This window comes from Galeopterus variegatus, unplaced genomic scaffold (genome assembly GCF_000696425.1).
Source record: "Galeopterus variegatus unplaced genomic scaffold, G_variegatus-3.0.2 Scaffold289, whole genome shotgun sequence".
Classification (NCBI taxonomy): Eukaryota; Metazoa; Chordata; class Mammalia; order Dermoptera; family Cynocephalidae; genus Galeopterus; species Galeopterus variegatus.
In genome coordinates, this window is record NW_007726400.1 from 68,823 (window position 1) to 94,110 (window position 25,288).

General features: G+C 38.6%; 1 protein-coding gene across 1 annotated transcript in view; it reads left to right on the forward strand.

Moving 5' to 3' along the window:
- Window positions 1-25,288, forward strand: part of DNAH6 (dynein, axonemal, heavy chain 6) — a gene marked incomplete at its 5' end in the record, with an annotated part of 237,332 nt that overhangs the window by 58,459 nt on the left and 153,585 nt on the right. Inside the window, 11 exons of the mRNA XM_008567062.1 lie at window positions 755-851; window positions 3,058-3,277; window positions 4,220-4,384; window positions 4,467-4,580; window positions 7,406-7,531; window positions 7,615-7,770; window positions 8,047-8,208; window positions 9,731-9,868; window positions 12,727-12,894; window positions 14,841-14,989; window positions 16,356-16,463. Coding sequence (XP_008565284.1) covers window positions 755-851; window positions 3,058-3,277; window positions 4,220-4,384; window positions 4,467-4,580; window positions 7,406-7,531; window positions 7,615-7,770; window positions 8,047-8,208; window positions 9,731-9,868; window positions 12,727-12,894; window positions 14,841-14,989; window positions 16,356-16,463 — 1,603 coding nt within the window. The remainder of the gene's footprint in view (window positions 1-754; window positions 852-3,057; window positions 3,278-4,219; window positions 4,385-4,466; window positions 4,581-7,405; window positions 7,532-7,614; window positions 7,771-8,046; window positions 8,209-9,730; window positions 9,869-12,726; window positions 12,895-14,840; window positions 14,990-16,355; window positions 16,464-25,288) is intronic.

The following is a 25,288-nucleotide window of genomic DNA, read 5'->3' on the forward strand; positions in this document are numbered from 1 at the left end:
TGGAGTGCACGAGGATGAGTGTGCCTGGCTGAGGGGCTGGGGCTGGGCCTTGGATAGGGTCATTGATTACACAGAGCTTTGGAGGCCATGGTAAAGGCTTTGCATGTGATTCCTAGGCAGGCAGGAAAGCCAGCCACTGTGATAGGCACCAATCTACAAAGAAAAATGAAACATGGATCTTGTTCCTTAAGGAGCTATAGTTTAGAGATGAAAAAATAGTATCTCATTACCATAATTTCAGCATTTAAAGGTGGCAGGGGATACAGAAAAGGCACACATAAGAAAGTGACAGAGGATGGGGAGGGTCTAGAGACTGGCTTTGTTTGGAGGTCAAAGGGAAGGCTACAGTCTGGCTTTGGTTTGTGCACTCCTAGCCCTCCAAAATCAGGGGATGCCAGCTAAAAATATTTCAAATTAAATCTACTTGGTCATACATGGTAAATATTAAAATTAATATTAAAAGCAGTGTTATTAAAAGTAATAGTTAAAATTCTTAGTCAATTCCCTTAAGTTTTATTAGATCATTCCTCTGTCAAATAAAACCAAGGCTTTTTAAATGTTAATATTGTATTTTACTTCCATTTAAAATTATAGTCTCTGTTTATTTTAACACGATTTTACCAATACTTTTTTTTTTTTTCAATGAACAGGGCTTCTAGAGACTTTCCAAAATAATAATGCATTACTTGACCAAATTCAGAAGTGTCTAGAGGCATATTTAATTTTACCAATACTTTTTTTTTTCAATGAACAGGGCTTCTGGAGACTTTCCAAAATAATAATGCATTACTTGACCAAATTCAGAAGTGTCTAGAGGCATATTTAGAGTCAAAACGAGTTATCTTCCCAAGGTAAGTTTATAAAGCAAACTAAGATGTTTTTTAGTTAGTTAAGAATAGCAATCAGGGAACCAGAGAGGGAAACAAGAAAGATGTACGATAATGAAAATCCAGGCAGTATCTTGATTGGAGAGTGTAGGTCTCAAGAATGAAGATACAGTATTTGGTAAAGATTTAAGTGGGTAAGAAAGGTGCTGGAAGGATCCTTGATCCCAGCATAGTCTTACATGCATGTGTGCATGTGTCCACAGATGTGTGTGTGAAAAGTTAGAGACCTGTGTCACCTGAGCAGTTTTCTTTAGGTTAATTGGTGGGGACACATATTAAGCTCTCCAAGATGCCTAGGCTTGAGGAGAGTGATGCCCGCTCTTCCTCATGGGGGTAGAGGGAACCCTTAGCACATGTCTCTTCAGAAAACCTTCCTATGTCCAGCTCTCCAGCCTTAACACTTTTGTACCCTCGAGTGAGGGAGGGCTCTAGAGTCTTCACTCATCTCATTGCCAGTCGGTCCCAAGTGACCTGGCATCTCGTTGTGAAATGTAGGAGTAAATGGAAACTCTGGTCCTACAGCTCCAGCCAAAATTGAGACTGAAAAAGTTAACATTTTAACATCTAGTTACATTACTTGGGCAAGGTTTGGTCAGAAACACAGAAGCCACTCTAGATATTTAGGACAAAAGTTTTTTATGGGTAATTACAGGTTTTCACAGGTGCTAGAGGCAGGAGAAGGGAAAAGCTGAGGGCCACTTTGAGGAAATCTGGGAATGCAAGCAAAGCTCTCAGGGAAGTGACACCAAGGTCTCAGCTCCCTGCAACAAATAAGAGGGTGATTGTCAGGAGAGCAACTAAAAACCAACAACAAAATCTCACCCCCTTTAGTTCATCCAGGCTCCAGTGGGAGAACAGGGGCTTCTGTTTCCCTTCCACCTTCTCAGCCTCATAGAAGAGCATCTCATGGGCAGAGTCTAATCTGAAATGTTACTGGAAAGAGATTCTGAGAGAGGTCATTCCAGCTCCTCCCTGATGCAGGGATACTGCTAAATGGACAACCAACAGTCTAAGGCATTTACTAAATACTGGTGTCTATGCTTAGTTCTTCAAAACATGAGAGTTAGGAAGGGTGACAGCAGTAAAAAGACCCTTGTTGTTTGGGGAGGAAAAGGTTTAAAAACCACTGTCTTCAATAGTTAATTTCTCTAACATATTTTATAATGAACTAGGATAGTCAGTTGAGATAATAAATCAAATTACTTTAGAGTGATTTGGAGAGATTAAACATAACACAGAAACCATATTACATTAAGGCTGACATTTAGAAGAATATTTTTACTTATCTAGATCAGGGATCAGCAATTTTTTAAAAAAAAGACCACATAGTAAACATTTTAGGCTTTGCAGGCCATATAGTCTCTGTTGCAACTATTTGGCTCTGCTATTATAGCAGAAAAGAAGCTATAGACAGTATGTCTGCATTGCTGGATGACAATAAAACTCTATTTACAAAAACAGGTGGCAGGCCAACTTGGCCTGTGGGTTGTAATTTACCAACCCCTGATCTATATCAAAATAGTATTCTATATGTTCACAATTTCATTTTCCCATCTTGCTGGTAATGATACTGAAATATAAACAAAACGTTTTATTTCTACATAGGTATAACCTCATGTAGTTGGAAATGATGTGTTGTCATATTCTGCCACTTTTCACAGTAGCACGTGCTTCAGGGAATAGCATGTGCCTTTGGGTCAGGAGATGGAACAGTGCACATTCACAGAACCATCTAAGGTTCCTGCAAACACCTATTCATCTATTGTCTGTTCAACAAATGATGTATTGAATACCTGGTATGTGTGAGGTCTTAGGCTAGATGCTAGGGAAAACAAATAATATATCTTCACTCTAAGAGCTCAAAGCCAAGTAAGACAAATGTGAACAAATCAGTATCATAGCAAGAACTAGTATGTTTTACAATTTTTATGAAAAATGCCTATCTTTTATGTGCTAACCACTAATTCTAGTTGTTTGAGATGCATCATCACTAATCACAGGAATTGTATTTAGAGACATGAGGCCTGCCCAGAAACCCAGGATCAGTATAATTGGAGGTCCAGGAAGTTGGTGGATGGGGAAGAGATTTGGCTACTGAATTTATCTTTTATGTTTATCTAAGGTTTCCCTTCAATTTCAAGTTATATTTTAAGAATTTTCTTTAATCCAGATTTTACTTCTTGTCAAATGATGAACTTCTGGAGATTTTAGCCCAGACACGAAATCCACAAGCTGTGCAGCCACATTTAAGGAAATGCTTCGACTCCATTTCAAAGCTCGAATTTGCTCTCATGCCTCCTGCTGAAGGAAAAATTCCTGGTATTGATGGAGAGCCAGAAAAGGTTTATAGTAATGATATTTTAGCCATGCTCTCACCAGAAGGAGAAAGGGTGAGGTGCCTTTTGTTTATAGTTTTTATTCTTCCAGGGTTCGGGGTAGAAGACTATTCATTCTCATGCTAAGTACATCAGGTACTCTACTGGCTCAGCAGCTTTGACGATAACCAAGATAAAATTCTTGCCTTCAAAGAACTCAAAGTCTAGTGGAGAAATAGTCAAACAATTAAAATGCACACACACACAGAGTCAAGAGTCCCACATTCACACACACACAGAGTCGTGGATAGGAGCATCTGGCACGTTGGCATGGAAGGTAGGTCATTCCAGACAGAGAAACTGCACAGGGAAGTGTTGAGGGAATGGGTCCAGTCATAGCACAGTGCTGTAGCAGGAACCCATTAACCTTTTTGGTGTGTCCTGAATTGATCCTCTTGCAAAAGAATTTGCTCATCACTGGGGCAGAAGAAGAGAGAGAGGAAGACCAAGAATAGGATCTTAAGAAAACACGAAATTTAAAGAGAGGGTAGAAGAAGAACAGCTGAAGGAGACCAAAACAAGCAGGACACTCAAGTCACGGGAAGTCCAAAATCTGAAAATGAGAAGGACTGAAAAGTCTCAACTGGACTCTCAGTCGAGCAATTGGACTTTTCAGCTGGGAAGACGTGGGCAACCTTAACGAGAATAGGTTTAGAGGAGTGGTTGGGGGCAAAAATCAGGTAGTAGAGAGTAGGAAAATGAAAATAAGTAAAGAAATTCATGTAGTGCATATACACTCCTCTTCCAGGGAGTTGGCCTCAAGCAGAAGCAGTAAAATAAAATAAGTCAAGGAGGCTGCAGAAGAGAGATTTATAATGGGATATCAATAGAAAGTTCTAGTATTTGTGGGAAGGCTTCAGCATTTACATAGCTCAGGGTTTTGTTAGGGAAATACTGAGGATGTACAGCTTACAGGTCCTAATGAGCCATTTTATTGTTGCTCTGATTACCTTCTAGGTTAGCTTGGGAAAAGGCCTCAAGGCCCGAGGCAATGTCGAGGAATGGCTTGGTAGAGTGGAAGAAGCTATGTTCACGTCCCTGCGTCGCCTGTGCAAAGCTGCCATTGCTGACTATCAGGGGAAACCGAGGACGGAATGGGTGATTGCTGGGCATCCTTCCCAAGTAACTCACACCCGTTGTTTCCATCTCTGAATCCTTTTTTGGTGAGATGCATCACACACTTAAGAAAGATGTTTTCTTGCAGGTTATCCTGACCGTTTCTCAAATTATGTGGTGCCGTGATTTGACTGAGTGTCTGGAAAGAGAAGACAGTAATCATGTAGAGGCCCTGGAAGCTTTCGAAAAAGTAAATTTTGAGGTAAGATCTTTAACAGAGATATGTTGAACATATTGCTATGCAGAATGGTCTCAGTGGTTTTTGTTAACATTGTTAATGCAAATTCACTTTATTTCAGAAATTCTAATGCCCTGACATGACTTACGAAGCTTTGAGGTTCTCACTAAAACCATTTGTGTTCAACTTCTCTTAGGGATACTATCTTGGTATTTGTCTAGCATTTATATGAATACTTATAAAAACAGAAGGAAAAACAATTCAAGAGGAAAACATCACAGTTATAATGATTTGCAACATTTAAGGAGAAATTATATTTATTAGGTCTTAGATACCTTTCATGGAAGTTTAATGCAGGAAAACCTCAGGATCTATGTCATTTCTATTTCTAGGCTCAACACGTACTTTTCTGCTTCTTATAGAACTGTCAGGCAGCTATCAGTAAAACAATAAATAATTGAATGAATCTAAATACCATTCTATAAGAACCTTTTAGCTGTAGCTGGGAAATGCTATTTTATAGCTAAGCCTAATCTACCCCCTTAACAAATTTTTAAGTCCACAATACAGTATTGTTAACTATAGGCACAATGCTGTACAGCAGATCTCCAGAACCTATTTATCTTGCACAACTCTCCCCTTATACTATTGACAGCAATTCCCCATCTCCCTCTTTCCCCAGCACCTGGAAACCCACCATTCTACTGTTTCTATGAGTTTGGCTTTTTTTTTTTTTTTTTTTTTTTTTTTTGACAGCTTGCCCGTACAGGGACCCAAACCCTTGACCTTGATGTTGTCAGCACCACACTCTACCAACTGAGCTAAGTCAGCCCTTGGGTTTAACTATTTTAGATAACTCATACAAGTGGAATAATGCAGGGCTTGTCCTTCTGTGACTAGCTTACTTCACTCAGCTTAATGTCCTCCAGATTCATCCATGTTGCCATATATAATAGGATTTCCTTCTTTCTTAAGACAGAATAATATTCCATTGTATGTATATACCACATGTTTTTCATTCATTCATCTGTTGATAGACATTTAGGTTGTTTCCACATCTTGGCTATTGTGACTAATGCTGCAATAAACATAGGAGTGCAGATATTTCCTCAAGATCCTGATTTTAATTCTTTTGTATATGTTCCCAGAGGTGGGATCGCTGGGTCATATGGTAGCTCCCTTTTTAATTTTTTGAGGACCCACCATGCTGTTTTCCATAGTGGCTGCACCGTTTTACATTTCCATCAACAGTGTGCAAGGATTCTCTTTTCTCCACATTCTCACCAACACTTGCTTATCTTTTGTATTGTTTTTATAACAGCCATCCTAAATGTGTGAGGTGACATTTCATTACGGTTCTGATTTGCATTTTACTGATGTCTAGTGATGTTGAGCACCTTTTCATATACCTGTTGGCCATTTGTGTGTCTTCTTCAGAGAAAGGTCTATTCAAGTCCTTTGCCTATTGTTTAATCAGATCTTTTGTTTTTTTTGACTATTGAGTTGTAGGAGAAATTAGACCCTTATCTTACACCATACACAAAATCAATTCAAAATAGATTAGGGATTTAAACATAAGACCTGAAACTGTAAGATTATTGGAAAAAAATAGAGGAAAACCTTCATGACATTGGCCTTGACATTGATTTCTTGGATATAACACCAAAAGCACAAGCAACAAAAGCAAAAATAGACAAGTGGGATTTCATCAAACTAAAACACTTCTGCACAGCAAAGGAAACAATCAAGAGAGTAAAAAAGGCAACCTAGAGACAAGGGAAAGTATTTGCAAATGATATGTCTGATAAGGATCTAGGCCTAAGCTTTAACTCTAAATTCAATTCCACTTCCAAACAAGATTCCAAGCAAAACTGCATTTTTAAAGATTTACAACTAAAACAGAAAAAAGAGAGAAAAACTTCCTTGAAATAAGAGAAAAACTGTCATAAATGTCCTCAGTGGAATTTCATCTCTGAAGCCCCAGAAAAGAAAAATGACTCCCAAAGAAAGTTCTATTGACTTCTTTGTAGACGTGGTCCCTGATCAGGGTTAGCCCAAGAGAAAATTCAGCACAGTGCAGCAAGGATCTCAGAGGCACTGCTCTTCTGTGAAAAAGATTTAACCATTTAAGTGAAAATCAGGAGATAAATCTTTCCAAAGACATTCTTATTTAATTGGTCATTGGCTTGATTAAAACATGCAGGTTTTCAGATTATCAATGGAAAAAAAATAGTCCTGAAAATGAGAAGCATCTCCTTTAACCACATTTAATTTTTAGGGAGAAAAATGTCTAGCGACATCTTCACGTAGTAGTTAACATGTGCTTTCCTCAAAGCAAATGTCTACTCAGATCTCATTGCTGCCACTTCATAACTGTGTAACTGCCGTCAATTTACTTACCCTCTCAGACTTCAGTTTCCTCAAATGTAAAATGGGGGTAAAGGTAGTATATACTTCATAGAAGTCTTCTGGAAATTAAATAACTTAAAGAACTGTGGTTACTAGAGATGGAAAAGGGGAGGGGAGAGGTCAGCGAGAATTCAATAAATGGACACAAAGACTGATTACGTATTGTAATGATGAGTATGCTAATTATCCTGATTTGATCATCATGTATTATACACAAGTATTGATAGTCAACTCTGTACCCCACTAATATGTATTACCAATTATGTTTCAGTTGTAAATAAATAATGACAAAAAAGTTATTTACTATTTAGTCATAGAATTATAGATTCTTAAAATTAGATGATTATAACAAATGTCTATTCCAAATTTAGTAGTAAAAAGATATATATATGCAAGCTGATGTTGGAAAAATCACTACTACATTTTTTTTTTATTTGTAGAGATTAAATGCCCTGGCTGCAATAGTTAGAGGAAGTCTTCCTAAATTACATAGAAACATCCTAACTGCATTGATTACTATTGATGTGCATGCAAGAGATATAGTCACTGAACTTGTTCAAGCCAAGGTAAATGTTTTGTTTAAGTAAAATCATGTACTTCTTTCTGAAATTAATGTATCTAACATCTACCATTTATATCACTTATGTAGGTAGAGACAGTTGAATCCTTTGACTGGCAGAGACAACTGCGCTATTATTGGTACATAGACCTGGATAATTGTGTGGCTAGAATGGCGCTCTCTCAGTACACTTATGGCTATGAATATTTGGGTGCATGCCCAAGATTGGTTATTACTCCTCTCACAGTAAGTTACTGATCAGCTAGGTTAATATTGACACAAGAGTGCTTTTTTTAATCAAAGCAGTATTGAAAACCTTCATCTAACATTAACTTTTGAAAGGATTTGCTATGAATACATCTTTGAAAAGCATTGATTTTATGTACATGGATCTTTGCGTATATTTCAATTGCTATCATACCTTTCATGGAAAATAATGACCCTCCTCCTATAGAAAGGAAAAGACTTATGAATTTGTGGCTAGAGTCAGCTCCCTTTATGACAATGTATTGATTTCTTCAGGATCGCTGCTATCTTTGCCTCATGGGGGCTTTGCAGCTCGACCTCGGGGGTGCACCAGCTGGTCCTGCTGGCACTGGGAAAACAGAGACTACCAAAGACCTAGCAAAAGCGCTTGCCATCCAGTGTGTGGTCTTTAACTGTTCTGATGGCTTGGACTACAAGGTACAGTCCCTGCATGTGGATGCCAATGTTAAGTGTTTAATGTGTCTTTCTCTATTTGTGATATGACATAACAAAATAAGGAGTGATGACAAGCAATGGAAAAGAAGTGGGGTAAAGAATGATTAAAATGAAATAGAGCAAGGGAGAAGAGCCAACACATGGTGGTATGGGTAGTCCAGGTAAGAATCCAGGCCAGGGGAAGATTTGTCAAATGGTGGAAAAATTTAAAAATCTGTACCTGTCAGTAAGTAATAGGGAGTGAGATGAGATGTAAGATAGAACAACATGGAAACCTAGGAACAAGAAATAAGCCTACAGAAGGAAATGAGCAGTCCAGGGAATTGTGTATTGAAAATGAAATATGGGGCCAGCCCGTGGCTCACTTGGGAGAGTGTGGTGCTGATAACACCAAGGCCACAGGTTCGGATCCCTATATAGGGATGGCTGGTTGGCTCACTTGGGAGAGTGTGGTGCTGACAACACCAAGTTAAGGGCTAGGATCCCCTTACTGGTCATCTTAAAAAATAAAAAAGAAAATGAAATATGTAAGAGGCAATAATTCATGGTAAGTTTTTTCGGTACAGTGGCTGTACCCAAAAGAAGGGGGTACAGTCAGGGTTTTCCCAAGTATAGACACAGAAATGGAGAGAGACACACACCCAGATCTGTCTTTCTGTGATTCATGGGAATTGGAGGAAGGGGAGGTGAGTGTATGCCCAGTTGACCACCTTGAAACAGAAAAACCGTGCCGGCCCCGTGGCTCACTCGGGAGAGTGCAGCACTAGGCCGCAGGTTCGGATTCTACACAGGGATGGCCGGTGCGCTCACTGGCTGAGCGTGGTGCAGACAACACCATGCCGAGGGTTGCGATCCCCTTACCAGTCAGGAAAAAAAAGAGAAAAAGCATTAGCTCTATTTTTAAAGAGATAGATATATAGTATAATGCAATATTTCTATAAATGCTTAATCAAAAACTCAGGTCTCCAGAGAAGTTGTACACTTCAGATGGCCATAGGTATGTATTCATCTCCCTTCACCATAAGGATTCTACTATAGAAGAAATTAGGGACCACTCCCTTAAGCTGTGTGGTTATGCCTTCTGCTCAGCTGTTTTTGTGTACTGTCTATCATCTAGAGCACCTTGTAAAGACAATGAAAGCTTCCATTAGTAAAAGTTTTCAACTGTTTTAGATCCTTAAGTTTGTCTGTTCTGTGTGTTAGATTCTTTGAGAACCTGTCAAATATCCACAGAGGTGAGTGGCAGTTATGAAAAAGAAAGAAAATTGGCCAGATTGTCATTTTATTTAAAATAAAAATTAGATTCAGATCTCTTAGAGAGAAGCAAAAAGATATTTTTTCTTATAGAAATGTACTTACTTCTGACATAGCCCAGTATTTACATAAAACTATTGTTTATTTACAGATACCACCTCTATTCTCTGTAATATTCCAGCTCAAAATTTAACTTTTGAAGGAGCTGAACTATGCAACACAGAGTTGAATACCTTTATTTTGCTTTCAGATGATGGGACGCTTCTTCAGTGGCTTGGCACAGTCAGGGGCCTGGTGCTGCTTTGATGAATTTAATCGCATTGACATAGAAGTTTTGTCAGTCATCGCACAGCAACTCATTACCATCAGGAATGCCAAAGCTGCAAAGGTAAGGCTTCAGGCAATGGCTATCAAGGTAGCCTTTCTGAAGTTTACAATTAACTCACAGCAAGTTGCATTTTAGGAAGGACGGTGCTAACTTTAGCCTGTCTGGTCCATATTTTCAGTGTAACTAGTGAGTACAACACCAGCAGGACTTACTTGGGTGAATTAAGTCTTCGTGCAGACAACACAGAGAAGCAACTGTATGTCAGACTCTGTGCTGTGCTGGGACCTGGAGATGCGGAGACTGTGAGACTCAGTCCCTGCCCTCAAGGAGCTCTGTTCTTCTCACCCCCAACAGACGCACACAAGCGCCCATACTCTGTCCCTCTGCCCTCCATCTCCTGCTTTCCTCCTCGCCTGTCTCGTTCTTGCCTTTGACATTTACTTCTCTGCTAGGCTCATCTGGGCTCCACTGCCTTCGCCCTGGCCCCCAGGCTCAGCCTAGTGCTGGGGAAACAAAAGAGGGAACCTTGGCTCTCCAGAACTCACTGGGCTGGAAAATCCAAGGAGTGTGGGTCAGACGAAAATACTGAAGTGGCCCTGTTACTTAAATGTGTTTGGGCCCCTTTTGAGCATGTCACTGGAGAAGGAGTTTTATATTCAGAAGCTGATGGCAGTGAATGATGAAACCAAGTTGCCTACTACTCTCTTTTGACCTTCTGAGATGTGATCACCAAAGAGCAGCACTGGGTTGAGCCTGTGCAAACCAGAACGGTCACTTCCCCAAGCCCCTCGAGGTTCCCCCACTACTCCCTTGGCCTCTTTCAGAAGAGCCCCAGTCCCCCCACTCAGAGCCCATCAATAAGCATCCATCCGGCATGGGAAGGGGACTCTGGACTCAGCTCCAGCTCTAGAGATGGGCCATCTCATTGGAAGGTGCCCCGATAAAGAGTCATTAAATATTTTGATTATCACCTTCGCCAAAAAGCAAATTATAGAACAAATTAAAAGAAAGTATGAATTGAGCTTTAATGAGCTGCTCAATTGTACAAGTCATCTTTACACCAAACCTATGTGAATTATATCACATTTTCCCAAAGCTATAGTTGAAAAGGATCCAAAGAAGTTAGAATATATTTCCATAGACACCATAGAACCAAGATGCACATATGAATACATGTGATCCTAAAGTCTTAGCTCCTTCATCTGCACTCCCTCTTGCCTCCAACATATTCTGGGGAGACTTGTATTAAACGCGAGGACCCCCAGATATAACACAACTTGTGAATCATTATCATTTGCTAGCAATTGGCTTTGTGTGCAAGATTCTTGATGCTCAGGCCCTGCCCTGGCTATTCTTTCCCTCTGGAACTTTACTCTCTAGCAAAGTGAATTACTGGTCATACCCTGAACAGAAAGTGTTGTTTCCTGATCCTGCATGGGAAGTGACGGGGCAGGGACCAGAGAGAATAGAGGCAGGATTGAAGCATTGCCAACTGGATGGCAGCCATGTGAGGTAAAAGGAAGATAGGAGAACATCTGAGATTAACCAACCTTTTTCTCAAGTTCCCACTGGCCAGATGAGATACTTGGAGCAGGATACAACCCCTGGCATAGATGAAGAACCTAAAGCACAGAAGCGGAGAGGTTTGGGTAGTTCCCACAGCCATGTAGCAGCAGCAGGACTGTGTGTGGCTGCACCACGCAGCCTTCTCTCCTCCAGGCTGGGACACAGCACCCCAGCTCCACCCTGTCTGCCCCTGTATTCCTCATGTCTGTTAATAGCACCTTTACCCAATGGCCCAACTAGAAACCTGAAATTCACCTTGGGCTTGTTCCATTACTATCAATCCCGGAATCAAAACTGTCACCAAATCCTGTTAATTTTATCTGCTACATGCCTCTAATCTAACTTATACCTCTCTAATTCTAGCTCTAATATCTCCCCAATGACAAGTATTCCTTACTGGTATCCCTGTCCATAGTTTGTCCAACCTCTCCTCTGCCATCTTTGATCCTATCATTCTGCTTAAAAGTGTTCTCTGCTACCCCCCAATTATGGGACAAAATCTAATTCCTTAGCTTAGCATGCAAGACTCTTGATGCTCAGGCCCCATCCTGGCTATACTCTCCCTCTGGAACTTTGCCCCTTAGCAAAATGAATTGCTGGCCATTCCCTGAACGTGCAGTGCTGTTTCCTGCTCCTGCTCTTTTTGCCTGGAATGGCTGACCCTGCTTATCCACCTAAAATGCCCCTATTTATTCTTCAGGTCTCAGGCAGGCTGCTTGCTCCTCCCACAGCTTTGCACACACCTCCACTGCAGCATCTGGTGCATTGTGTGATCTCAGCAACCAGGTCTGTGTGCAGACACCCAGCCTGGGAGCTTCTCGAGGGCTCAGGAGTGTGTCTCCCTCGGCTCTGTGCCTCAATACCTCACTGGTATTTATAGTACCTTACCTGGAATAGGTGCCCAATGAGTGCTGTTGAATAAAAGTGAAGAGGTGGTGCCAAAGACAATAAGGATGGGGCCTCAACCACCCAAGGATTAAGACTAGATTGGAATTTCTTGGGGAATACTAGAAAGTGGGCGTGGAGAAAGTTTCGTGGTCATTAAATCTAAGATGAATTGAGGAGGTTTGGCAAAAGATGGTGAGGTCTGGAAGATTTCAGGACTGGGCCAGGAAGGAGAAAATTTGGGCAAGACAGGAGCAAGGAGGCAGAGATCAGGAAACACTGAGCCCAGAAGAAATTGGAAATGGGCAGGACAGAATTGGGAGTGAAAAGTTCCCTGCTGCCCAACAGCAGGGTTCAGTAGAATTCGTTTGAATGCTTTTACATAAGTCTTGTATTCAAGGAATAATTATGTGAAAGAATTCACAAATGTCTAAAGAAGTGTTAACTTGAGCTTTCTCTTTAAACAGCTCTCTAGATTCATGTTTGAGGGGCGAGAAATAAAGTTGGTTATGACTTGTGCAGCCTTCATCACAATGAATCCTGGATATGCAGGCAGAACCGAATTGCCAGACAATTTGAAAGCCCTATTTAGACCGTTTGCGATGATGGTTCCAAACTACGCCTTGATTGCAGAGGTAAGAGGTACATTATAAATCAGCAAGACTGTGGGCTTGTTTCAGTCATCTGCCATGTGATTCTGTCAAGGTAGAAACTCTCCTTTGTAAATGGATCCAAGTAATGGTTATACCTTATTGTTTGCTTTTAAATGTAGATATTGTTATCACATAGAATGTTTCATTCTGCATGTTTGTTTGTTACCGCTACAACCGTAACGCTCAGAATGGTATGTGGAATATAGTAGGGCCCTAAAACTGGAATGAATCAATGAATTTAATTAACCAGTTCATTGGGGTTTATCGGTTCATCTCTAGGAATTAAAATACCTGGATTAGTTCTAAAAATACTGTATTATTCTCACTTCTCTTTGCACAGTATTTTTAATTAGAGTCAAGTGATGTTGGTAGAAGCAGCACTGATCACAATGTGGAGGGCAGAGATTGGTTTTTAAGTCTGTATATCAACTTATCGAAAAATTGTAATCACCGATCATTATGATTGTGTTCATTCTTTCTGTATCTATCTAAACATCTTACTATATAAACTGGATTTGGTTCCTTCATACTAGCCAAGAATCAATGCATTTAAATTTTACACATATTTTTCATGAAACTTTTAATTGAGATATAACTTAAATACAATGAAGTACACAGCTCATTAGGGTACATCTCACGCATGTATTCATTTGCGTGACCACCAAGACCAAAATATAAGGCATTTTCAGGACTCCAGAAGGCTCCTTGTGCTCAGCATTGCACATGAGAACAAGAGACACTATTTAGAATGGAATTTCTCAGAAAGCACAGATTACTACTTTGGCTAATAAATTCTTTTGATAACAGCTAATTCTAAATATTCTTCTATATGAAGTAAAAGTAATTGCTTACGAATAGAATAGACCATGCCAAGTCCTATCATTGGGAAAATTACAACTTATATTTAGTATAATGCTTATAGCATCTCCTGGGTCCCCCGGTACCTGCTGTGGGCATGGCGGGGTGGGGAGCAGTTAAGGCAGGCAATATCTTCAGTCTTGATCTTCTCTGTGAACAGGGATAAGAAATGACTTGATCCTTGTCCCAAGCTGGCTGGAAGAAAACCTGGTTTACAGCCAGTGCAACATGCAGTTCACTTCTCATGCTTTGTTCTATTGTTCCATTACTCAGTGATGAACTGGACATATTTTAAAATCCAGTGTTCTGAGTGCTATCTCTATTGTTATTAGAGACTGAGTGAATCAGGTTCTGTCGTCAGCAGATTTTTTTAATCACCTACTATGTGCAGAGCAATGTGCTGGTCAGTAGCAGTAGAGCAGTAAACAAAACAGACACTAGTGAGAACTCTCTGCATCGTTTCAAATCCTGCTTCTGAGTCTGACTCTAGTGCTTTGAGCAGATGCTGGATAGAAGGAAGGGTCCAATCTCAACTGTACTGTCAAAGACACTAGGAATTATCCAATTAATTTAACTAGGGATGCAGAAACTTGTGAGAAGCAAGGTAGCCTCCTAAGGTAGGAGAAAAGCTGCAAATCTTTGTGTAGCTTCCCTGACTCCCAGGGAATCTAAAGCGACAGGTGGAAATCACTGATACTCTCCACCAGGGTGGCATTCCTTTCAGATGGGAGTAGCTCAATTGTTGCTTTTGCACTCAGGCCTTTTAATAATGTCCAGCCTTCATGATGTGAACATTTTCAAACACTGGGCTCTGCTGTTCCTTGAGCCAAATGTCACCAAGGCCACATCTTCATCCATAGAGAGGAAACAGAATCATTGCCCAACATTCTGCCTTCCACCTTCCTGTGGCACAGAAAACCCTTCTCCCTTCAATCTTTCCATTTCTTTATTAAATGATACAACCAGAACAGGTGTAATGCCTAATGTAGATTTTGAACACATTGGTATTATGCTAATATATTGTTATCATCACAATATAATAAGCATTGCATTATGTTTTTCTATTCTAGGTAATTCTGTATTCTGAAGGATTTGAATCCAGTAAAATATTAGCAAGAAAAATGACTCAGATGTATAAGCTTTGCAGTGAACAGCTCTCTCAGCAGGATCACTACGACTTTGGCATGAGAGCTGTGAAGTCTGTACTGGTCATGGCTGGGTAAGAAACCAAAGTGGTCAAGAGCAAAATTCCAAACCATGTGATAAAAAATCATTAAGTAGATAATCCACAGAAAGCTCTTAGGATGACACGTGGTGCATAGTAAGTAGTTAGTAAATGTTAGCTGCTCCTGTGATCATTCTTGCTTTGACTCTCCTGTGACAAAGCAAAATGGGATGTCTCCCATCACCCCACGACAGTTCTTCACTGTGAGTCCTAACATGACTGCCCTCGGACTGAGTCTTATCCCCTGAACTCATCACATACATAGGGTTTCAGTGCGCAAAAGCCTTTTCTGCCGCGGGATAAGATGGCTAGACTTAAAGGGCACACAGACTGTTATGCATGTACAATAAAGTCAGCCATACGTATTGACTGGCAAACCCTCAAGAGTTAAAAGAAACTTCATCATTCCATTTTCAGTTCGGGCTTATGTCATAGATTTCACCTCTGTCTTCATGACATGGTCCAAGACTGAGCTTCCTTCTGGTTTCTAGTCAAGCAAGTCTTAGCTCTTTGGGGGCCTCAACTTTTCTCTTTATAACTTCTTGAAACTACTATATCTGGAGTCTCCGACTTGTCCAGAGTCTCTGAAGGAATCTGTTTTCTCTCTGGTCCCACCTCTCAGGCCGTGTCTCACTGGTGCAGATTCTTCACCTGCAGGGCCCCTGATGCCTGGCTCCTGTTTCACTGGGCTCTGCACAAATCTCCCTAACCTTCTCTACCCCCTGTTCTTTCTTTTAACCTTCCAGATTCAGTATGTGTCCCCTTTACAGGATTGCCATTTAAGGTCTAGGGATACTAAGAAGTTCAGATACACTTGTACTCAGAACGCAACTACAGCCCAATGGGCAGGACAGACAAATGCGCAGTCACCTAGGAGAGGGAAGCCCTAGGGTTGCGCCCACCTGAGGTTCACTGAGCAGCGGATTGAGGACAGAGGAGCTTCCTAAAGAAGGGAGTAATTGGACTGGAGTTTGAAGGGGAAATGAGAGTGGGCAAAAGAGCTGGGCTGGGCATTCCAGGGAGAGAGAAAAGAAAGGCACAGGGATATGGATCATCATGATGCATTCACAGAGCTATAAATCCAGGTTGGATAAGGTCTGGATTGATGAGGGTGGAGGTGTGAGAAGATGTCCTTGTCATTCTCCTCAAGGCTGTGTAGCCAGTGCAGGACTTGTCTGTGTGCTGTGACGGAGACGGATGCTGAGCACACAAGGGAAAACAATCCTCTCCTTCTAGCAGGAATCTGCAGGGGGTGCCCTCCACAGCTTTCTACAAGCAGAATCCCTGACCCACAGGTTTGGAAAATCACATGCAATCTTAGGTTCTTGAGATATCATCTAAAATATTCTCTTGAATTTAGATCTTTAAAAAGAGAAAACCCAGACCTAAGTGAAGATGTGGTATTGATAAGAGCTTTAAGAGATTCCAACTTGCCAAAATTTCTAACAGATGATGCTGTTCTGTTCAGGTAAGTTTCTGATGTTACAGAATAAAACCTAGCTGTCACACAGAGATAAGTCTTATCTTCAGTTATTTCTGCCTCTAACAAGCTAATAGCTTTCTCATCTTTTCTGGAGGTACTTATTGCAGTTTAAGAAATACTAGTTTGAAATAAAGATACTAAAGTTTTGGCATCGTTCCAATCATTTTTTTTCTTTTTTCAAAATATTGATCACTAGGCCAAGTGCTGTACAAATTAGCATTTGGTTACAAGTTCCTGACCTAAGAGAAATTTCTGACCCGAAAAAAAATCAGACAGGGCTTAACACAAACATGATTGCTTTTTATCCACTTCTCCTTTTATTATTAAATTTTATGTCTCTGCAACATATTCATGTGCACAGTTTTAAAAATAGTAGAGCTTTATAAATTAGTTTCACAGAAAACCACAGTTCCCTGCCTTCCACCAACTCCCGCTTCCCAAAGGCAATCATTTTTCAACTCACTATTTATTTTGTTATTCCCCTCCATACATCTCACTACCACGTTTATGCCATTTCTTGATTTTTTTCAGTTTTAGATACTAAGTTACTAAAAGGGAGGTAAGTATATACACATGCATTTCTTCCCCTCCCACCCATCTTCTCTGTATGGTTGTATTATTCTTCTCTGTATAGTTATATTAAACATAGTTAGCTAAATAGCCAGGGTTTCCAAAATTTGTTATAGCTATATAAATATCACCTACTGCTAAGCCATGTTTCCTTTTCTTTATTAATGTATCTAGCTTTTTTTTTTTTTTTTTTTTTGTGACTGGTAAGGGGATCATAACCCTTGGCTTGGAGTCGCCCGCACCACGCTCAGCCAGTGAGCGCACCCTGCGCTCCCAGCGCCACACTCTCCCAAGTGAGCCACAGGTTCGGCCCAATGTATCTAGCTTTTTTAAAATTTTTCTTGCAGTTATTTTTGTCTTAGTTTTCCTTTTTTAATCCTTTTCCTACTTCCCTATAAATCTATTACTAATTCATCTCCAAATTCTGCCAGAGAATAAATCTTCTTAAAAAAAAAAATTCAATCATACAAAATATTCTATCAAGTTAGTTTCCTTGGAGCACTTGTCCTCCTGCTCTAATCTGGTCTTGTGTCACATCACCCCAGTGCATATCTGTCATCCTGGGTTGCCCCTTTTTGACTATGCTAGGGATTCCCTTTGCCTTTGTCCTCTAGCAGATCCCCTGTTTTCCAGAACCTGTGTCTACTCCCTTCTTTCAGTAGAATACATTCTCCTCTATTTTGCTGAGAAGAGGTGCATAGGAGATACATATTTTGAGAACTTGCTTGCCTAAAAGTGTCTTTATTCTACCTCTCACGCATAAATAATGGTTTGACTGGGTCTAGACTTCTAGGTAGGAAATACATTTCTTTCAGAATTTTGAATTTCTTGCTCCATTGCCTTCTAAATTTCCAGTATTGCTGCTGCTAAGTTCTAAGCCCTCCTGATGCCCAAGTCTCTGTGTGAGACATGTCATTTCTCTGGGAGATTTTAAGATCTTTTCCTTGTCCCCAGTGTTCTGAATTTTCCAGTGATGTGCCTTGGTGTGATTTTTTAAAATCTGTTATACAAAGCAAGGTTTTCTTTTCCCTACATTGTCTGTTTTATCCAGTTCCTTTCTTTTCTGTTTTGCATTGGTTTTTCAGCAACTTTTAATTTATCTTAAATTTACATTACAGTAAAATTAGTTATTTTGATGTAAAGTTCTATGAATTTTGACAAATGCACAGAGTTTATAACCACCGTCATGATCAAAATACAAAGCAGTTCTTTCTCCCAAAAACTTCCGTCATGGTGCCCCTTTGCAGTCAATCTCTTCCCTCATTCCAAACCCCTGTCAACCAGTGATTGATTTCTATCCTTATAATTTTGTCTCTTCCAAAATTGCATATAAGGGAAATCATATTGTATGTAGCCTTTTGAGTCTGGATTTTTTCATCTAGTATAATGTATTTGGGATTCACCGATGTTGTTACATGTATTAATAGTGCATTCTTTTTTATTGCTTAATAGTAATCCATTGTGTGACTGTACCACACTTTGCTTATCCACTTGCTGACTGACTGAATCTTATCTGGTTTGTTCTCAGTTCTGGAAATTATATATTGTATAAAGCTGCTATAATAATTTGTGGGGTTTTGTGTGAACATAAATTTTCATTTCTTCAGGTATACAATTGCAGGCTTTTATGATAAATACATATGTTTAATTTTATAGAAACTACCCAACTGCTTTAGAGTAGCTGTACCATTTTGCATCCCCATCAGCAATGTTGGAGAGCATCAGTTACTCCCCCTTCTCACCAGCATTTGGTGTTATCAGTTTATCATTTTTGTTTGATTGTTTTAAATGTAGTCATTCTAATGGGTATGAAGTGGTGTCTCATAGTGGCTTCTTTGTACCTATTCCTAATAACTAATGATGTTTATTGTCTGTTATTATGCTTATTTGCCAGTGTATGACTCTTCTGGTGAACTTGCTGTTTAAATTTTGGTTCATTTTTTATTAAATTGTTTTCTCACTACTGAATTTTGAGAGTTATTTATATACTTAGGATAAATCCTTTACCAGACATATGATTTGCAAATATTTTCTCTTAGTTTGAAGCTTGTCTTTTATTCCTCTTAATGGTGTCTTTTTTTAATATTTTTATTGGTTATGAATATTCATGGGGTACAAAGCAAATTGTCACCACTTGTGCCTAAGATATGATGGCCAGATCCATACTAGCAGCATGCTTATTACCACAAATTGTGATTATACCCCATGTCCCCCACCCAATTATCCCTGACCTCCCTCCCTACTGCCTTTCCCCACTCCATTTTGTATCCCTAGGTATGTTCTCTCTCTCTGCAAGTCTGACGCACCATATGGTCTTTCTTTCCTTCCTTTCTCTCTTAACTCCCACTTATGAGTGAGCACATGCGGTATTTATCCCTCTGTGCTTTGCTTATTTCACTCAACATAAGTTTCTCCAAGCTCATCCAAGATGTTGCAAATGGGAGAATTTCATTCTTTTTCATGGCAGAGTAGTATTCCATGGTGTATATATACCACATTTTCCTTATCTAGTCATCCATCAATGGACATTTAGGTTGGTTACATATCTTGGCTATTGTGAGCAGAGTTGCAATGAACATGAGAGTTCAGGTATCCCTTCGACATGATGATTTCCATTCCTTTGGCTATATACCCAGCAGTGGGATTGCTGGATCATATGGAAGATCTATCTGTAGTTGTTTGAGAAACCTCCATATTGTTTTCCATAGTGGTTGTACTAATTTACAGTCCCACCAACAGTGTAAGAGCATTCCCTTCTCTCCACTTCTTCACCAGAATGGAAACACTTCAGGAACTAGATCTGGGCACAGACTTTATGAACATGAGCCTGAAAGCACAAGCAATAAAAGAAAAAATAACAGTGTCTTTTTTGTTTTTAACTTCTCAGTATACATTTTAGCTGATCTTCCTGTCCCTTTACCCGTTCCTCTTTCCCTCCCCCACCCCCTGCATCATATCTGTTCACTTGTCTTAACAAGTTCAAGGAATTGTTGTGATTGTTGTGTCTTCTTCCCCTGCCCACCCTTTATTTGTTTGGATATTTATTTATTTATTTATTTTTAGCTTCCACAAATAAGTGAGAACATGTGGTATTTCTCTTTCTGTGCCTGACTTGTTTCACTTAATATAATTTTCTCTGTCTAAATCCATCCATGTTGTTGCGAATGGTAGTATTTTATTCTTTTTTATGGGAGAAAATATTTGTAAAATATATATCTAACAAAGGATTAATATCCAGAATATACAAGAAATTCAAACAACTTTACAGCAAAAAAAAAAAAAACCAAATAACCCAATTTATAAAGGGGCAAAGGAGCTGAATAGGCATTTCGCAAAGGAAGATGTACAAATGGCCAACAGACACATGAAAAAATGCTCAACATAACTCAGCATTTGGGAAATGCAAATCAAAACCAGTCTGAGATACCATCTCACTCCAGTTAGGATGGCTAATATCCAAAAGACAGAGAATGATAAATGCTGGCAAGGTTGCCAAGAAAAAGGAGCTCTGATACACTGTCGGAGGGACTGCAAAATGGTGCAGGCTTTATGGGAAATGGTATGGAGTTTCTTCAAACAATTACAAATAGATCTACCATATGACCCAGCGATTCCACTTCTAAGAATGGAAATCATCAGGCCGAAGGGATACCTGTACTCCCATGTTTATTGCAGCTCTATTTACAATAGCCAAGAGTTGGAACCAGCCCAAATGTCCATTATCAGATGAGTGGATATGGAAAATGTGGTATATCTACACAATGGAATACTACTCTGCTATAAAAAAGAATTAAATACTACCATTCACAACAACACAGATGGACTTAGAGAAAATTATATTAAGTGAAACTAGTCAGGCACAGAAAGAGAAATACCACATGTTCTCACTTATTTGTGGGAGATAAAGATAAATAAATAAACACACAAACAAATAAAGGGTAGGGAGGGAAGAAGACACAACAATCACAATAATTCCTCGAACTTGTTAAGACAAGTGAACAGATATGATGTAGTGGGGGGGATAGAGGGGAAAGAGGGAAGGGGTAAAGAGAAATGGGTAAAAGGACACAAAAATCAACTACAATGTATATTGAGAAGTTAAAATAAATAAATAGATAAAAGAAAAAAAAAGAAAAGACTATCCTTTCTTTCTCCATTGGATTGCCTTTGCTGCTTTCTCAAAGATCAGTTGACTGTATCTGTGTTGTTCTACTTCTAAACTCTCTCTTCTGTTCTATTGATCTATTTGTCTTTCCTTTCACTGATACCACCCTGTCTTGATTACTGTAGCTCTATAGTGAGTCTTGAAGTCCTTTAGAATCAGTCCTCCAACTTTGTTCTTCAATTGTGTTGACTTTTCTGGGTATTATGCCTTTTCATATAAACTTTAGAATCAGTTTCTCAATATCTACAATATAACTTTCAGGAATTTTTATTGGGACTGCACTGAATCTTTAGATTAAGTTGGGAAGAACTGACATCTTAACAATATTGAGTCTTCCTATCCATGAAAGTGTAACAGCTCTCCATTTATTTAGTTTTCTTTATTTCATCAGAGTAGTATAGTTTTCATCATATATATCTTGTACATATTTTGTTAGATTTATACCTAATATTTCTTTTTTTGTTGTTTGTTTTTGGAGTACTAATGTCAGTGGTATTGTGTTTCTAATTTTAAATTCCATTTGTTCATTACTGGAATATAGGAAAGCAATTGACTTGTGTGTATTAACCTTGTATCCTGAAACCTTGCTATAGTGCTTATTAGGTACAGGAATTTTTTTGTCAATTCAAATTTCTACATAGGCAATCATTTTATCTTCAAAGACAGTTTTATTTCTTTCTTCCTATTTTTTATACCTTTTTTTCCTTTTCGTATTGCCTTAGTTAAGATTTTCAGTATGATGTTGGAAAGTGATGGTGAAAGTGAACATCCTTGCCTTGTTCCTGATCTTAGTGGGAGAAATTCTAGTTTTTGTTGTTTTTTTTTAATCATAAAGTATGTCAGCTGTAGGTCTTTTGTAGCCATTCTTTACAAAGTTGAAGTTCCCGTCTGTTTCTAGTTTACTGAGAGTTTTTTTTATCATGAATGAATGTTGGATTTTGTCAAAAGGTTTTTCTGCATCTATTGACATGGTCATATGTGGGGGGGGGGTTGGGGGGGTTGTGGTTTTGGAGGGGTTGTTGTTGTTTTGTTTTATTTTGTCTTGCCTATTGATGTGATGGATTGCCTTAATTGATTTTGAAATGTTGAACTAGCCTTGCATACTTGGGGAAAATCCCACTTGGTCATGGTGTATAATTCTTTTTATATGTTTTGTACTCCATTTACTAATATTCTGTGGAGGATTTTTGCATCTATGTTCATGAGAGATATTGTTCAATAGTTTACTTGTTGATGTCTTTTTGTGGTTTTAGTACTAGGGTGATGCTGGCCTTATAGAATGAGTTAGGAAGTACAGCCTCTCCCTTCTTCTGAAAGAAATTGTAGAGAATTGGTATAATTTTTTTTAAATATTAGGTAGAATTCACCAGTGAACCCATTAAGGGTTGCTGCTTTCCTTTTGGAAAGTTATTAATGACTGATTCAATTTCTGTAATAGCTATAGGCCTCTTCAGATTGCCTATTTCTTCTTTATGTGAGTTTTGGTAGAATGTGTCTTCCAAGGAATTGGCTTATTGTATTTAGGTTATCAAATTTGTTGGTGTAAAGTTGTTCATAGTATGCTTTTATTATCCTTTTAATGGCCATAGGATCTACAGTGATGTCTCTTCTTTCATTTCCGGTATTAGTAATTTGTGTTCACTCTCTTTTTTTCTTAGTTAGCCTGGCTAGAGACTTACCAATTTTATTTTTCTTTTTTAAGGATCAGCCTTTGGTTTCATTAACCATCTCTATTGATTTCCTGCTTTCAACCTAATTGATTTCTGCTCTAATTTTTATTATTTCTTTTCTTTTGCTTACTTTGGATTTAATTTGCTCTTCTTTTCCTAGAGGTGGGAGCTTAGAGTATTGATCTTAGTTCTTCTTTTCTAATATATGCATTCAGTGTCATGAATTTCCCTCTAAAAACTTTTACTGCATCCCACAAAATTTTGATAAATTGTGCTTCTATTTTCATTTAGTTTAAAGTATCTTTTAATTTTTCTTTAGATTTCTTCTTTGATTCATGTGTTAATTAGAAGTGCGTGGTCTAACCTCAACATATTTTGGGATTTCCCAGTTATCTTTCTTTTATTGATTTCTAGTTTAATTCCATTGTGATCTGAGAGCAGACATTGTATGATTTCTATTCTTTTAAATATGTCAAGGTGTGTTTTATGGTCCAGAATGTAGTCTATCTTGGTGAATATTCCATGTGAGCTTGAGAAAAATGTGTATTCTGCTGCTGTTGGAAGAAACAGTTTATAGATGTCAATAATATCCAGTTCATTGATAATGTTGTTGCGTCCAACAATGTCATCACTGATTTTCTGCCTGCTGGATCTGTGCATTTCTCATAGAGGGGTGCTGAATTCTCCAACTATCACAATGTATTCATCTATGTCTCCTCTCCTTTCCATCAGTTTTTACTTCACATATCATGATCCTCTGTTGTTAGGCACACACACTTTAAGGATTGTTATATCTTCTTATAGAATTAACCTCTCTATCATTATGTAATGCCCCTCTTTATCCCTGATAACTTTCCTTACTTTAAAGTATCGGTCTGAAATTAATATAGCTACACCTACTTTCTTTTAATTAGTGTTAGCAAGGTATATCTTTCTCTATTTATTTACTTTAACTTGTAAGTCTTTATATTTAAAGTGGGATTCTCATAGACAACATTAGTGAGATCTTGTTTTCTGATCCAATCTGACAATCTCTGTCTTTTAATTGGTGCATTTAGATCAGTGACAGTGAGTGGTTATTGATATACATGGATTAATATCTACCATATTTGTTACTGTTTTTGTTTCCCCTGTTCTTTGTTTTCCTTATTCTTTGTTCTTATTTTTGTCTTCCACTCTTTTTCTGCCTTTGTGGTTTTAATTGAGCATTTTATGTGATTCTCTTTTCTCTCCTTTCTTAGAATATCTGTTATACTTCTTTTTTTTTACTTTTTTTAGCAGTTGCCCTAAGTTTTGCAATATACATTTCCAACTAATCCAAGCCGTCTTTCAATTAACACCATACTGCTTCATGGGTAGTGTGAGTACCTTATGATTACATAGTAACCTTAATTCCTTCCTCCCATCTCTTGTATTATTGCTGTTATTCATTTCATTTATATATAAGCATACATAAGTATATAAATATATGTATATATAATATGTATATACATAAGCATATATAATCAACTACGTTGTTGCTATTATTATTTTAAACAAACTGCTATGTACTAGTTTATTTGTGTTGCTGATAACAGAATACCTGAAATTGGGCAATTTATAAAGAACTGAAATTTATCTCTCATGGTTTTGGAGGCTGGGAAGTCCACAGTCCAGAGGATGCATCTGATGAGGGCCTTCTTCTGGGTCAGAACTCTCTTCAGAATCCTGTGGTGACTAGTGTGTCACCTGGCAAGAAAAATGGGTGGAACAAGAGAGAACTAACCTTCTCACTTGCTCTCCTTATAAAGCCATGAGAACCATGCCCATTAGTCCACTCACAAGGGCACAGTCCTCACAATCTAATCACCTTTTAAAGGCCCCATCCTTCAAATACCATAATTGGATTTCCCACCCTCACAGTCGGGGTCAAGCTTCAATGAGTTTTGGGGGGACATTCAATCCACACCATGTTATCTGTTAGATCAGTTAAGAATAAAAAAGTTTTTGTTTTACATTCAGTTATTTTTTCTTCCATGCTCTTCCTTTCTTTAAGTAGATCCAAGTTTCTGACCTATATTATCTTCCTTTTCTTCAAAGAATTTCTTACATTATGTTGCAAATAACGTCTTAACATTTCTTATAAGGCAGGATTACTGACAACAAATTCCCTCAATTTTTGTTTGTTTGAGAAAGTATTTCTCCTTCACTTTTGGAGGACAATTTCACCGGTTACACAATTCTAGGTTGGTGGGGTCTTTTTCTCTCAACACTTTAAACTTTTCACTCAACTTTCTTCTTGCTTGCACAGCTTCTAAGGAAGACTCAAATGTAATTCTTATCTTTGCTCTATAAGTAAGGTGTTTGTTTTTCCCCCACTGGCTTCTTTCAGGATCTTTTCCTTATCTTTGATTTTCTGTGGCTTT